Raw genomic sequence first — 16,845 nt, forward strand, 5'->3', positions numbered from 1 at the left:
TAAGTTTATTTGAATTAAAAGAAGCAGAGGCATGGATGAGTCATTTGGGATGCTATAAAACCAGGATAACTAAGGGAGTTACAGGGTCTATGGTAACTTGGGGTAAGACTTTTTAAAGAATATTTATTTCCACATCAATAATGCATGCTCAAAGTAGAAAACCTGGAAAATTTAGAAATAGATAAAGTGAGATCGGCCCCACATCTTTCTTTTATCACACTATCCATTATAACCATTGTATTTGTCATTATGATACTCTATTTATTTTTTTCTCTTATATACATATGTGTATGAATTTTTGACATAAAATACTATTATACTTTTATTCTCTTTTGCTGTCTGATTTTTTCCACTGAGGAATTTGTCTTGACTATTTTCTCACATCAATTTATAACATATTAGCTGCATTATGTTGTTATAGATATGTCTTAATTTTTTTTTTTTTTCTTTGAGACAGTCTCTCTCTGTCACCCAGGCTGAAGTATAATGGTGTGATCTTGGCTCACTGCAACTTCCACCTCCTGGGTCCAAGCAATTCTCCTGCCTTAGCCTCCCGAGTAGCTGGAACTACAGATGCCCATCACCATGCCCAGCTAATTAAAAAAAAAAAATTTTAGTAGAGATGGGATTTCACCATATTGGCCAGACTGGTCTCGAACTCCTGACCTCAAGTGATCCACCTGCCTTGGCCTCCCAAAGTGCTAGGACTACAGGTGTGGGCCACGGCACCCGGCCTTTTTTTTTTTGAGAGGAGTCTTGTTCTGTCTCCCAGGCTAGAGTGCAGTGGCATGATATCAGCTCACTGCAACTTCTGCCTCTCAGGTTCAAGTGATTCTCTTACCTCAGTCTCCTGAGTAGCTGGAATTACAGGCACCCTCCACCACACCGGGCTAATTTTTATATTTGTAGTAGAGACAGGGTTTCGCCATGTTGGCCAGGCTGGTCTCGAACTCCTGACCTCAGGTAATCCACCTGCCTTAGTCTCCCAAAGTGTTGGGATTACAGGCATGAGCCACCTCACCCGGCTACCTTAATTTTTTAAATAACTTCTCTATTGGTGGACATTTAAGTTGTTTCTAATTGGCCCCTCTACTGTATAAATATGCTTGTAAGTAAGTTTTTGCATATATCTCTAATATAGTTTCTTGGGATAAATTTCTAGAAGTGGATTGCTGGATCAAAGGGTGGGCACATGGTTTTATATACTTTACTATTTATATATATAATTACATAAATTAATTATTTATTACAGTCTTTTTTTTTCTATCCTCTCTCATTAAAATATAAGCCCATTAGGGCAGGGAATCTTTGTTTGATATGCTTGGCACATAGTAAGCCCTCAATAAATATTTCTTAATAAGTAAATGGGTATGTTTTTAGTTTTTAATATACACTGTTAATTGTCTTTTAGAGACGCTATGGCAATTTATACTGTAGTTCCCTCATATGTCATTTATCTTGGGTGTTAGTGTAAAATACAAAAAAAAAAAAAGATACACACTAAAATGTTCAGAAGAAAACTGAAACCTTTCTTAATTTCACCTCCCAGAGATAGGTTTATTGTATATTCTCACAGATTTAAAATGTGAAATCATTATTTTAATTTACTTTTATTACTTGTGTGATTGAGTTTTTCAAAATTATTATTAATAAGCATTTGCATCTCTTTATTACAAAATTTTAAAATCATTTGTTATTTCTTCTTTTGTGGATTTTAAACAGTCACCTAAATTAGGCTTTGGGAATTTTGATATTCAAATGAATAACCTGAGGATGTTATTAAAATATAGATTCTGATTTAGTAAGTCTGAGAAGGGGCCTGAGATTCTGCATTCCTAACAGATTTGAGTTGATTCCAATGATGGTCTGGGGATCGTACTTTGAGAAACAAGCACCTAGGTCATATGTCATTACTCTGAGTTAATCTCCAGGTGAATGACTTCTTGAGAAGAAAGCAAAAGAAAACACAGTCTATGCTCACTCAGCCTGCAGTGTACTCTATACTGTTTTTTTATTCTTATACAACTTTAAAACAAAGTATCCTTCTCCCAGTACAATGAAAGTGGACTATTTCAATTTGATTGTTTAATATAACTGTATAAAATTACTTAGCTTCAATATTGGTCTAAGTATCTAAATTCAGAAAGAGTAACGTTGAAGCAATTTATAATTTTCTTTATTGGTGGATCAGATGTTTGATTTCATCTCTTAAAGGCTCTATCTCTTAAAAAGAAAAAACTTACCTCAGGTATGTTGACTCACGCCTGTAATCGCAGCACTTTGGGAGGCTGAGGCGGGCAGATCACGAGATCAGGAGTCGAGACCATCGTGGCCAACATGGTGAAACCCCATCTCTACTAAAAATACAAAAATTAGTTGAGCGTGGTGGCGTGCGCCTGTAGTCCCAGCTACTCCAGAGGCTGAGGCAAGAGAATCGCTTGAACCAGGAGGTGGAGGTTACAGTGAGCTGAGATCATGCCACTGCACTCCAGCCTGGCAACAGAGGGAGACAAAGAAAAAGAAAAACTTAAAGACTCCATCTCTGAAAAAAATGATATGTGGTTATTATTTTTGATAGGTTTATCTTTTAGTCTTCTTACTGAAGATATGAGTGGTTTACATACCACAATTACAGTGTCAAAGTATTCTATATTAGGCTGTATATTTACTGTTACAGTGAGTTTTATACTTTCAGATGATTTCTTTTCTTTCCTTTTTTTTTGAGATGGGGTCTTGCTCTGTCGTCCAGGCTGGAGGGCAGTGACACAATCACGGCTTACTGTACCCTTGACATCCCAGGGTCAAGCAATCTTCTGCCTCAGCTTTCCAAGTAGCTGAGACTGCAGGCACATGGCAATACGCTCAGCTAATTTTTAACTTTTTTTGTAGAGATTGGGTCTCACTTTGTTGTCTAAGCTGGTCTTGAACTCCTGGCTTCAAGCAATCTTCCTGCCTCAGCCTACCAAAATGTTGGGATTACAGGCGTGAACCACTGTGCCCAGCCTTCTTATTGCTCATTAACATCCTTTCCTTTCAGATTGAAGAACTTCCTTTAGCATTTCTTTATAGGACAGGTCTGGTGTTGATGAAATCCCTCAGCTTTTGTTTGTTTGGGAAAGTCTTTACTTCTTCTTCACATCTGAAGGATATTTTTGCTGGACATAATATTCTAGGATAAAATATTTTGCCTTTAGCATTTTGAATATGTCATGCCACTTTCTCCTGGCCTTAAGATTTCCACTGAGAAATCTGCTGCCAGACATATTGGAGCTCCTTTGTGTGTTGTTTCTTCTTCTCTTGTTGCTTTTTTTTTTTTTTTTTTTGAGATGGAGTCTCTCTCAGTCACCCATGCTGGAGTGCAGTGGCCCGATCTCGGCTCACTGCAACCTCTGCCTCCCAGGTTGAAGCAATTCTCTTGCCTCAGCCTCATAAGTAGCTGGGATTACAGGTGTGTGCCACCATACCCAGCTGAACTTTTTTGTGTGTGTATTTTTAGAGGGATGAGGTTTAACTGGGTAGCCTGAATGGTCTCTATCTACTGACCTTATGATCCACCCACCTTGGCCTCCCAAAGTGTTGTGATTATGGGCGTAAGCCACCATGCCCAGCCTCTCTTGTTGCTTTTAAGAGCCTTTACCACTGACCTTTGGGAATTTGATTAATAAATGCCTTGAGATAGTCTTATGTGAGTTAAAACTTCTTGGTGTACTATGACCTTCTTGTACCTGAATAGTGATATATTTCTTTAGGTTAAAAAAATTTTCTATTTTTTTTTTGAATAAACTTCCTATGCTGATCTCTCTCTGTACCTCCTCTTTAAAGCCAATAACTCTTAGATTTGCCCTGTTGAGGCTGTTTTCTAGATCTTGTAGGTGTGCATCATTCTTTTTTTTTTCCCCTTTTTTCTCCTCTGACTGTGTATTTTCATATAGATGGTCTTTAAGCTCACTAATTCCTACTTCTACTTAATCAGTTCTGCCCTTGAGAAACTCTAATGCATTTTTCTGTTTGTCAATTTTATCTTTCAGCTTCAGAATTTCTGCTTTGTTTTTTAAAATACTGTAATGTCTTCAGTAAATTTCTGTGACAGGAATCTGAATTCCTTTTCTGTGTTTTCATGAAGTTCGTTGAGCTTCCTCAAAACAGCTATTTTGAATTCTCTGTCTGAAAGTTCACATATCTCTGTCACTCCAGCAATGGTCACTGGTGCCTTATTTAGTTCATTTGGTGAGGTCATGTTTTCCTGGATGTTCTTGAGGCTTGTGGATGTTTGTCAGTGTCTGGGCCTTGAAGAGTTAGATATTTATTCTAATCTTTGTAGTCTAGGCTTGTTTGTACTTATCTTTCTTGAGGAGACTTTCCAGGTATTCAAAGACAATTGAGGGTTGTGATCGAAGTCCTTGGTTATTGTAGCCATATCTGTACTAGGGGGTGCCCCAAGCCCAGTAATGCTGCAACTCTTGCAGACTTATGTGGCCTTGGTGGGCTTGGGTAAGAACTGGGAGAATTCTCTGGATTACCAGGCAGAGTCTTTTGTTTTCTTCCCTCACTTTTCCCCAAGCAGAAGGATCCTCTCTGTCTCTTTGCTGGCCTGCCTAGATATGTGAGAGAGGTGACCACAGTTGGTACTGCTCTGGGTGACACCTAAATTCAGCATGGTACTGGGTCTTGTCCAAGGTCTGTGGTGACTACTGCCTGGCTACTGCTGATGTTTATTCAAGGCCCAAGGGCTCTTTGGTCAGCAGATGGTGAATCTTGCCAGGACATGGTCTTTCTGTTCAACACAGCATGTTCTTATCTGGCCCAGGCTGGGTCTAGAAATGCCATCCAGGAGTGAGGGCCTGGATTCAGAGGCTTCAGGAATCTGCTTGGTACTTTATTTTACTGTGACTGAGCTGGTATCCAAGTGGCAAAACAAAGTCCTCTTTACTTTTCTCTCTTCTTTCCACAAGAGGAAGGAATCTCTCCTGGAGCTGCACCACCTGGAGAGTTGGGGGATGGGGGATACAAGTACTCCCTTGGCCACCACAGCTGGTGTCTCACTGGGTTGTGTGCACTCCATTTCCGCTGCCTCTGAGCCCAGCACAGTGCCCAGATTTGCCCAAGGACTACATTCCTTGTGGCTTGACTGCCTTTCAAGTTTATTCAGGACCCCAGGGCACTTCTTTAGTCAGCTGGTGATGGAGCTAGCTGGAACTCAGGTTCCTACCGCTGGGGCAGAGGATTCCCTCTGGCAAAGGTCAGCTTAAATGTCTCTCTGTGGGTGCTAGCAGAATTCTGCCCTGTGTTGTGATCCCCTGTGACAGGGCAGCACTGAGTTCCCATGCAAAGTCCTACAGTCATTTGGCTGTCTCCCTCAAGTACACAAATTCTCTCTGCCACAGAATGGGGGGAGGGGTGGTGTAGGCAATGATGTACTGTGTTTTCTACCCTTTTTAGTGCCTCTTTCCTTGAGATGATGTTAAAACCAAGTATTGTGATCACTCATCTGATTTTTGATTCTTATAAAAGTGCTTTCTTGCAGGGGGATAGTTGCTCAATTTGGTGTTCTGTGGGGGAAGGGGTGGATGATTACTGGAGGGTTCTCTTTGGCTATCTTGCTCTACCTTCTCCAAAAGGGGCTTGTTATGAATAACAACAGGTATTCTTTTTACTTTATCACTCTAGAGCTGTTTCAGGAGCCAGAGATAAAAACAAAATGTTACAACAATATGCTCCTATTACTGTTATCACTTACACAATTACAAGGATTTTAAGAGCTCTGACCAGTAGGGACAAAGACCAAAATATGTATTTCTTACATCACTGTATCAGATACCATTTCCATTTTTGTTAATAAGGCCACTTTAAAAATCTTAACTGAAAGTGTACCATGTGTCTATTTTACATTAACATCTCTTTCCCCGCAGGCCCGGGTCCTTTTTGCACTGATTGTGCTGATCCAGCTCATCATTCTCATTACCTTTAGATATCGAGGATACCCAGAGCTTAAAGGTTAGTTACGGTTTCTTTTATTCCTATAAGTCTTGTTCATGGAAAAACCAAACTCTGTAAAATGTTTTAAACATGAATAACCATGGCCCAGGGGAAACACAAACCCAAGAAGCCTTGAGTGAATGGTCCTGAGGCAGTTGGATTACAGTTGGGTTTTACACATTTTATGGGGGCAGGAGTTATAGGAAAAGACATAAATCAATACATGGAAGGTATGCATAGCTTCAGCCCCAAAAGTTGGGATATCTTAAAGTGGAGGCTTATAGGTTATATGGGGATTCAGAGATTCTTTAATTTGCAATTGGTTAAAGGAGTGAGGCTCTGCCTAAAACTTTTCAGCAGAAAGGAATGTTCACATTAAGATAAGGATGCTATGTTAGCCACAATATAGGGGTGAAAAATTAGCAAGATTGATGTCCTACAGTCATTAGATCTTGTTTATAATTTGGTATCTTATTGCAACAGAGTCTGTTTTGTCAGTCTTTTTTTTTTTTTTTTTTTTTTTGAGACGGAGTTTAGCTCTTTTTACCCAGGCTAGAGTGCAATGGCGCGATCTCGGCTCACCGCAACCTCCGCCTCCTGGGTTCAGGCAATTCTCCTGCCTCAGCCTCCCGAGTAGCTGGGATTACAGGCACGTGCCACCGTGCCCAGCTAATTTTTTTTGTATTTTTAGTAGAGACGGGGTTTCACCATGTTGACCAGGATGGTCTCGATCTCTTGACCTCGTGATCCACCCGCCTCGGCCTCCCAAAGTGCTGGGATTACAGGCGTGAGCCACCCCGCCCGGCCTGTTTTGTCAGTCTTATGATCTCTATTTTAACACTAATGATGGCCTGTTGTTGTGCCCAAACTCTAAAAAGGAGGGAGTATGATGAGGTGTGTCTAACCTCCCTTTTCATCATGGCTGAGAACTTAATTTTTAAGGTTTCTTTGGGGTACCCTTGACCAAGAGAGGGTCTCTTCAGTCAGTGGGGAGCTTAGGGTTTTATTTTTATTTATAGAGTTTATTTTAAGGTATCACATAAGATCTCCTCTATTACCAATTGATAAATAGTAATATAGATTGTCTTTGCATGAACTCTATGAGGTGCATCCTTCAAATTATCATACTTCTCCGACAACTCTTTCCTTGGAAAAAAATTCAGATTTTTGCTGCTATATGGCAGTAAAATAAAACTCAAGCAAAATGGGAGAAAATTTCACAGTATAGTACAAGATGACCAACTTTTACTACAAGTAGGTATTTAATGTAATTTTCACATATAAAATACTTTTAAATAGAAAAGAACCTATTCAAATAAAGACAAAGCACTAAACAAAGCTTGACAAAACTTAAATAGTGCATATATAAATTTTGAATTACATATACAGCAGAGGCTATAGAAAAGTTGCAAAGAAGGTGACTTTGTCTGTGGTGCCATTGTCAACCAAAAAAATAAGACATCAGAGAAAAGTATTTCCTGATATGATGAGTTTATTTGGGAGTAAGCAAAAAGGATTATAATCTGGGAAGTACAATACGGCAAGGCAAAGGTGCATTTGAAGAGCGGACAGTAGAAAAAAGTTTTATTGGCAGAAAGAAGAAGTTCACATAAGCTGCTTAAAACTTTGCATCAATGGCTTAGAGTTCATTGGTTTCAGAAGCTCAAAGCTAGAACTGGCATCAGTTTATTGGTGGAGATGCTATTAACAAGTGTTCTTTTGAGGGCTTTTTATCTGAATTACTGCAGCATTAAAGAGGAAATTTTGCCTGGGATTATTTTAGAAAGTCTTTGAGATAGTCCTTAACTTACACATGCAAGCATGAATGCTTCTTCATACTTTCCAAGCTCTAATTTGGGTTTCTCAAGAGTGATTTTATCCTGATATCTGCAACTTTCACATTTCCCCCTTTTGATCAAGATCTTTCTCCAAAAGCATCACTGATCATTCAGCTTGTAATCAGGTTTTAAGTGTCCCTTTGCACAAAGATAGACTGGTCCCTGTTATTTAGTCTTGTTCCACATCAGGGGGAGGTGTTTATCAGCTGGATGACAGTGTCAAGACCCTTTTAGTTGCATGAGAAGCCCTCAGGCTTAGTCTATGTGGATTTCATCATTAAGGTTGATTCTGTTTCATAGGCATTGGCTATTATTTCAATACACTGGACCAACATCACTTAGGATGTTGCCTTCTGCACGGATTTGACAGACAACAGGTACACATTTGTTTAAAGGATAATACAAAGTAAAACTAATCGAGGTATGACAAAGTTAGTTTGTGCAGTGATTCCAAAGTAAGAGCAAGCCTATAGGCAATCAACAAAACAAATCAAAAGACCATGGGAGACCAGGTGCAGTGGCTCACACCTATAATCACAGCACTTTGGGAGGCCAAGGCGGGTGGATCACCTGAGGTTAGGAGTTCGAGACCAGCTTGCCAACATGGTGAAACCCATCTCTACTAAAAATACAAAATTAGCTGGGCATGGTGGCATGCATCTATAATCCCAGCTACTTGGGAGGCTAAGGCAGGAGAATTGCTTGAACCTGGGAGGCAGACATTGCAGTGAGCCAAGATCACGCCACTGCACTCCAGCCTGGGCAACAGAGCAAGACTCTGTCTGAAAAATATTAAAAAATAAAAAGTTAAAAATAAAAAGTAAATTAAAAAAAAAGACCATGAAAGAACTACGTATTGGAGCCATTGAGTAGCAATTTTGTCACTGGTTTGAATTAAGGCAGAGAGTGCCAACTCTAAAAAAACAACTAGCAGTACAATTTGAACAAAAAGTTGTTAGGGATATTGCCAGATCACTCACTAAATAGGATAAAGGATTTCTTAGGTCAGGTTTTGTCGAGTTACCCATGGCAGTTACTGATTGTGAAATTTTATTATAGTATTATCCTGTCAAGTGAAAAAGGTAGGCATTACGAAGGGTAAAAATCTTCTGTGGTATGGAGTCTTGTTCCAATGGTCTTGGGAAAAGCTGTTTACAGTGTGTAGGTGGCAGTTTTGTAGTTTGGATATCTTTGGTTATGGCATCTGGTGTTTTGGTGAACTCTCAGTATGGCCCACACATCTGACAAAAAATTTGTTCCTTACAATTTATTTAGTTTCAGCTTTTAGGGCTTTAGGAACAGACCACTTCCTGTTTGTAGTAATTTTCTGGAAGAAAGTTGGATTGGAGGAACCTAGAATAATTTAAGACTCAATCTAATAGATAGGTGAATAATAAAAAATCAAAAACAGTATACAGGGCTATAATCTAATAACAGGTATAGTCATTCAATTTTTACCAAAGATAATGAGTATGAGACTAATTTGTAAAATAACGTTAGTGTCATCAATTTTGGTCTGATTGTTACTATTATTACTATTTTTTGAGACGGAGTCTCGCTCTGTCACCAGGCTGGAGTGCAGTGGTGTGATCTGAGCTCACTGCAACTGCTGCCTCCCAGTTCAAGCAATTCTCCTGCCTCAGCCTCCCAAGTAGCTGGGACTACAGGTGCCTGCCACCATGCCGGACTAATTTTTGTATTTTTAGTAGAGATGGGGTTTCACCATGTTGGCCAGGATGGTCTCAATCTCGTGACCTCATGATCCACCCACCTTAGCCCCCCGAAGTGCTGGGATTATAGGCACGAGCCACTGTGGTCTGATTATTTACATAATTGCAGCAAAGAAAGCAACTGGCCATATAGGAATCTCAGATTTAAAATCCTCTTGAAACTAGGAAGCCAAACTAAGGCAGATTTCAAACTCTGCAGTACTGATAAACAATTTAGATATGAAATTTCAAATCCCTGGTGATATAACCAGTATTTCTTCTTGTATTCTGTTACAAAGAGAACAGATTCTTATTTCCATAAAAAATAAGAATACTCACAAATAGTTTTAAATTTTTGAGGAATCGAATAGGGAGAAAAAAAATAAATGTTTCCACCTTTCATTACTAAAATATACTTTTCCAAATTGTTGTAAACTATATATAGCTTAAAAGAGAAAATTTCCTTAAATCCAAAAAACAACCATTTAAATAAAGAACCAGCAGTATTTCAAGTAAGTCATAAAAACATTATCTTCATTAGTTATGTAATCACAATTTTTCTTTTTGCTTCTTCTTGAGCAGTTTCATGAATTTATCAGTTTCTTCATTAGAGTTCTAGAAATTTTTTATTTAGTCCCTTGATCTTAAAGTTATTAGAAATCTGTATTCTAGAGTACTTGTTTTTTTCATGAATCTGATTGTAGATGCCTTTAGAGAAAAATTTTTAAAATAACTGTGGATGACAAAAACTTAGATAAGCCATGGTAAAAATTCACAATTGACAAAGAAATTTAGTTATTTTTGTGGCATACAACATAAAACTAGGATTATGATTGATGACATGTTAGATTTTTAAAGAATTTTATACAATTTTGGAACATCTGTATCAACGACATACCCATAAATGTAAACTGAAAGAAGAGCTAGCATCCATCATTTGACAAACTTTCCCACATAATTCAACATCTTAAATAAGCCTGATTGATTCAATGTCTCTCTTTTATAAATCATTGAGAAGTTCTTGGGCCTTCTAAGACATCCCAAAATTAATTCAAGGTCAAAAAAGACTTAATTTAGAACTTGACCCTGGGGAGGCAAGCCAAAGATGCCAAAAGGTTTAAAACACTTGGTTGGGATAGGAATAGATGTCATTGTGAAGTAATACACACTCACTTAAACAGAGTGACTTCAAAAACAATACAGAAAGTTATGTGGATGTAAACAAACAAAAACCTATAAAAGCTCAGTTTTCCTAAGAAATTAAAAAAAGAAACTAATAAGGATAATGTGAAATGTAGGAAATAATCTTGATAAAATGTAAAATCTTTGTTTCTTATGTCAGTTCCCAAAAAAAGTAAAGAAAAAAACTTCCTAAAGTGTGATTGCTTCTCCTTATGGGAAGCCTGTTTAGATAACCTGGAAGTCAAACCTGATGGAAAGGTACTTAAATATAATCAGACACTGGAAAAGCATGCATCCAAGGTTATACATATACACTATATTTTAGAGGGACATAAACAAGAAAATTAGTACCTTGAGTAGGGGAATACAGAGCTCTTAGAAAAAGCATGGGAAATTTCCTGGTTATATGGACAATTCAGAAACATCAAGAAAAGCCAAGAGTATAGGATTAAGTTATATTGGAGGAAAACATTGGTCTATAAACTCTAAAGCTGCAGTTCAGAAGATGGTCAAAAATTAAATTTTAAAGAAACAAGTTTTAGAATTAAGTCAAAACCTCTTGCGACTGGGCGTGGTGGCTCACATCTGTAATCTCAGTACTTTGGGAGGCCGAGGTGGGCAGATCACCTGAGATTAGGAGTTTGAAACTAGCCTGACCAACATGGTGAAACCTCATCTCTACTAAAAATACAAAAATAGCCAGACATGGTGACACACACCTGTAGTCCCAGCTACATGAGAGGCTGAAGCATGAGAATTGCTTGAACTCAGGAGGCAGAGGTTGCAGTGAGCCAAGATCACATCATTGCACTCCGGCTTGGGGGACAGAGTGAGACTCTGTCCTAATTAAAAAAAAAAAGTTCCCTTCAAATTGCAACCATCCTGATCACATAAAACTTCCATTAGAGGACCCATCCTTCATAAACCTTCCACAGCTTACTTAGGCCTTCCATTATTCTCCTAAACTCCTAGTCTTTGTCCTATATTTTCCCCTTTTCATATTGGAACAACTAATTATTTTACCTTAAGACAAAAAATTACTTTAAGAATTTTTATTCCTTTATATTGAGACCACACAGAATTCTTTCTCATATAAAAATTATTTGTTGTACATATATTAATAAAAACTTTTAATTTTTAGTAACCTTAAGTGTTAGGTTACTGAGAAAGTAATTTTGAACTGTTATATGTTAACATCTCATGAATATGTAATTTATAGTCTCTAAAAAAAATGTTTTTATGGAACAATTTTTGAATGTGGAATAAGACATGTTTACTAATAGACTCAAGTATGTTTGGCTTTCTATACAATTTAAGAAACCAAGAAAAAATTTATACTAATGTTTAGCAATTTATGTTTCAGTATTTTATTTTATTTAGAAATGACTCAGACATTTCATGGGTATCTGTTACTTAATTTATTTATTTTTCTTGTTTTTTTGTTTGTTTATATTAATTTAATATAACATAACTTTAGGATTTATAAATATTTATTTACATTCATCTATTTTTAACTATTTATAGGTTACTTATGAAAACCTATGTTAGAATTAGTCATTATATCAAAGTATCTTTCTGTTAACCAATTTTTACAGCATGTGAATTTCAGGTATTCACCTAAGTAAAAATCTTAAAGCTAACTACATAAATATTTTGCCAAAAACTGAAAACAGCTATTTTCATTAAATCAACAATATTAAATTAGTCTTACTTATCAAAGAGTTACACAAAGATCATTCTAGTTTTAGGCTGGATTTATAGTTTTGTAACCTTTTGGTCAAATTCTGGCAGCTTAAAGCATCTAGTAGAGACAAATATAAAACCATCTGATCAGTAAACCCAGGCAAAAATGTATGCTGGCAATTCTGTAGCCATTTCTATTTTTAGCAACAAATTTAAAATCAGGTTATTTATGAAAGATTTACTTAAGTCACATGAACTTTCAGGCATTTGGGTTAATCACTATATTTTAGTAGAAAAATATGTACACATAACATACAGATATTTAAAAAACATAAAAATGTAGAGACTATCAAAAATAAAGACCTTACGGGAAGACCTTACTACATTTTTTTACCTTAAAAATCTAGTCATTTTTTAGTAATCATCAGTCTTCACTCCCTAATGCCAACATATTATTAAAACCCATTAATTCAGGCCAGGCACAGTTGTTCATGCCTATAATCTCATCAGTTTGGGAGGGTGAGGCGGGTGGATCACTTGAGTTTAGGAGTTCAAGACCAGCCTGGCCAACATGGTGAATCCTCATCTCTACTAAAAATACAAAAATTAGATGGGAATGGTGGCACATGCCTGTAATCCCAGCTACTCAGGAGGCTGAGGTAGGAGAATCACTTGAACTGGGAAGGCAGAGGTTGCAGTGAGCTGAGATTATACCACTGCACTCCAGCCTGGGCAACAGAGTAAGATTTGGTCTCAAAAAAAAAAAAAAATCCATTAATTATTTCTTCAAATGTTTCTTTTCCTTTTGAGGGGTCAGCAATGCCATGTCAGTACCACCTCTCTGGATTCCTGAATAGACTCCTAACTGCTGCTCCTGTAGCCAGTTTCTATCTAATTCATCCTCTTCATCATTAGCTAATTATCCTTCTCGTGGCATCTCATCCATATATCACTTCTGCATGCAAAAGCCTTTAGTGGCTTCCAAGAACACACTGAATAAAGGTCAGACATCTCTGTAAGACACTAAAAATCTTCCACAATCTAGTCTTAAATAAGACTAGATTTATTTATTTATTTATTTATTTTTGAGTCTCTCTCTGTTGCCCAGGCTGGATTGTAGTGGTGTGATCTCAGCTCACTGCAACCTCTGCCTCCTGGGTTCAAGCAATTCTCTTGCCTCAGCCTCCTGAGTAGCTGAGATTACAGGTGCCCATCACCATGCCTGGCTAATTTTTGTATTTTTAGTAAAGACTAGGTTTCACCATGTTGGCCAGGCTGGTTTCTCACTCCTGAACTCAGATGATCTGCTTGCCTGGGCCTCCCAAAGTGATGGGATTACAGGCATGAGCCACCGAGCCCAGCCAATCTAGTTTTGTTTAACTAGCCATGTCTTCAACTAGTTACCTGTATTTTCGCTGAAATACTTTTTCACTGTTTCCCATACATAACCATGCTCATTTCTGCTTTTGTACTTTTGCTCATTGTATTATCCCTACTTTAAGTTATCTTTCTAAACTTATCTAAATCTTAGCCTCCTGTAAGGCTTACCTCAAGACATCTTTTGTTATGCCGTTTTCTCCAGCCATTCCAGGTCCCAATGAGCTCTTGCTTGTCTGAATCCCTATAGTCTTTTCTCACAATTAATTCTATACTCCATTAGACAGCCACTTTGCTTTATATAAACACTTCAAATGTATATACATTTTCTCCTTAACCAGATAGGTTCCGCAAGGCAGGAACTGTTTTTTTTTGTTTTTTTTTTCCTGAGACAGAGTTTTGCTCTTGTTACACAGGCTGGAGTGCAATGGCGCGATCTCGGCTCACCACAACCTCTGCCTCTTGGGTTCAAGCAATTCTCCTGCCTCAGCCTCCCAAGTAGCTGGGACTACAGATGCGCACCACCACACCCAGCTAATTTTTGAATTTTTTTTTTTAGTAGAAACAGGGTTTCACCATGTGGGCCATGCTGGTCTCAAACTCCTGACCTCAGGTGATCCACCCACCCTGACTCCCAAAGTGCTGGGATTACAGGCATGAGCCACTGTGTCCATCTTCAATGCAGGAACTCCTGCTTCCTAATTCTCTTCTGTTTCCAACAGCACCCAGCACTGAACTTGTGCAGAATAGACAATAAATACTTGCTGAATCAAATTTCCCTATCCCTTCTTAATTTGAATGAAATCCCTGGGATCAAGGACTGATGATAGAGAAGGGAGTATTGTAATAATGATTAAACAGTAACATGATTAAATGAATAGGTACAGTACACATCCTACTGAATGTTTTTCTGCTTATATTTATTTTTTAAAATTCTATGAAAAAGTTCAAGAAGCATTATTATACATGTGTATTTTCCTGAACATACTGTAAATTAATAAATATTTGAGGTCCGCAGCCTCTTATATGGGGCTATCAATATCTTTATATAGTTATTTAAATTTGAAACGTCTTTTGACCTACATTGTTTCACTTAATCCTTACAACAATCCTGTGAGGTAGGTACTATTGACCCCATTTTAAAGATAAGAAAACAAAGGTTTGGGGAGATTATGTAAATTGTCCAGGGTTTCATAGCTAATAAGAGATGAGAGACTGCAGACTCAAGCCTTCTGACCCCAGGTCAGTTCTTTCCTCTAAACAAGACTTTTAAACTTTGGTTGTATGTTAGAATCCTCTGGGGGAACTTCTAAAATTTCAGTAGCTACAATTTTCTATACCAATTATATCAGAATCTCTAGGGTGGGACCTAAGCATCAGAATTTTTTAAAGCTCCCCAGTTGATTCCAAAGTGCAGTCAAGACTGAGAAGCACGGCTCTGTCTAAAGCAATATTTCTCAATCCTGACTGTTTAGAATCACTGGGTTACTGCCTAAGGTCTCCCTCTACCGCGGGCAAATTAAATCAGAATCTCTGGAGGGTGAGATTCAAGTATGAGTATTTTCTAAAAGTTCCCCTAGGTTATTCTAATGTGCACCCAAAATAGAGAATAATTGCTTAAAATTTAAAGAATAGCTGCCTCTAAGGCTAAAGGATTTTTTAAAATAATAAATAATTTTTACTCTAGCTGGATATGTAGCCTAATACTTTGAGAAGTACAGACTAGAACAAAAAAGAAGCTGAGAGAGTAACGCAAAGTAAGAAAGGTCATGTATTATCAGGCTTTGCATAAAATTAACTGTTAAGCCGAGCAAGGTTATAAGTATAAATGAATGTGCTGCTCTTTTAGCAAAGACATAACTTATTTAACTTACATCAGGCTGTCTTTAATTGTGACTAGTCCTTTAAATATTTTTCACCAGTAGTGTTGCTCAGTATGTACTGAGCTTCCTTTCATAGTCCTCAGCTGACTGGTTTATGATCAGCCACATGCATGGGTCACATGGTGGCTGGGGCTGAGGATCTGTGGTACTGTAGACTGTGGCCACAGAATGGAGCTTCTCTGGGTCAAGCACTTACACTTGGGCTTTTTGACACTATTTTAAAAGCATATGAATTTGGAGAGTTTAGGGAAGCCTTTCAATTGGTGTAAGAGGTTGGCTGTGAGTTAAGAACTGTATAAGGTACAGGAAAGGACTATTCGGACACATACTCATATTTATGATTAGAATGAAGATATTTTGATATTTCTTTAATTTACTTTTGAAATATTTTGATACACCTTTTTGAAGTTTGTACATTTGGACACTAAATTCCATATAAAACGAGACTTGATCATCCTTTGAACAAACCTGTATCTTTTAAACCTATATAAAGATAAAATAGTGTGGTGCTGTGGTAGGTGTGTCCTTTGTTTTCATTTATTTTATATCTATATATGTATATGTACATATACATGTGCATATATATATGAGTTCGATATATTGTGATATATATAAATATAACAATTAGATATCTTATGATATAAATAAAATGTCTCACAACTACACCATGTCTTTGAATTCTCTGCCTTCTGCAATTGTAAGTGAACCATCTCACCAGGATTCCTGCCAAATTCTGAATTTAAAGTGGTGTCATCTGCATAGTTACCATCTAACAAAGGATTTGCTGAGTATATGGTAGACAGCCCATGAAAGTCTTCTAGAAAATATCATAAAGAAACTGAAGTTTGCATGTGTTCACTGGATTTTTCAACTTTATGTTTTTTAGAACCTTCAGGGTTTATAAATCTGACCTCATTTTCTCTTCATGTCTTGAGCAAAATAAACATCTTCTACTATTCTGTGTTGTTTTTGACCCTATATACAGTGCTGGGTAAGTAAATATTGTGGGGAATTTTGCCAAATAATATATTAACAATTTTGATAACAGAATTAGACTCTTGAGGGTATAACAAATGGCTCATGGATTCTTCATAAATCATTTTCTGGGACACGGTTTTGGAAAATAAATCTCTTTCCTAACATGTTTAAAGGACATTTAGTTAACACCAAGTTAACTGAAGGGCGCTGAGAAGACTG

General features: G+C 37.4%; 1 protein-coding gene across 5 annotated transcripts in view; it reads left to right on the forward strand.

Moving 5' to 3' along the window:
* Positions 1-16,845, forward strand: part of TMEM62 (transmembrane protein 62) — a 50,591-nt gene that overhangs the window by 27,777 nt on the left and 5,969 nt on the right. For all 5 annotated transcript variants that reach the window (XM_064365959.1, XM_021673116.2, XM_012442266.3 and 2 more), the window contains 2 exons: positions 5,910-5,994; positions 16,535-16,639. In XM_064365959.1, coding sequence (XP_064222029.1) covers positions 5,910-5,994; positions 16,535-16,639 — 190 coding nt within the window. The remainder of the gene's footprint in view (positions 1-5,909; positions 5,995-16,534; positions 16,640-16,845) is intronic.

The sequence above is a fragment of the Aotus nancymaae genome, unplaced genomic scaffold (assembly GCF_030222135.1).
Source record: "Aotus nancymaae isolate 86718 unplaced genomic scaffold, 86718_ANA_hifiasm-v0.15.2.pri h1tg000062l, whole genome shotgun sequence".
Classification (NCBI taxonomy): domain Eukaryota; kingdom Metazoa; phylum Chordata; class Mammalia; order Primates; family Aotidae; genus Aotus; species Aotus nancymaae.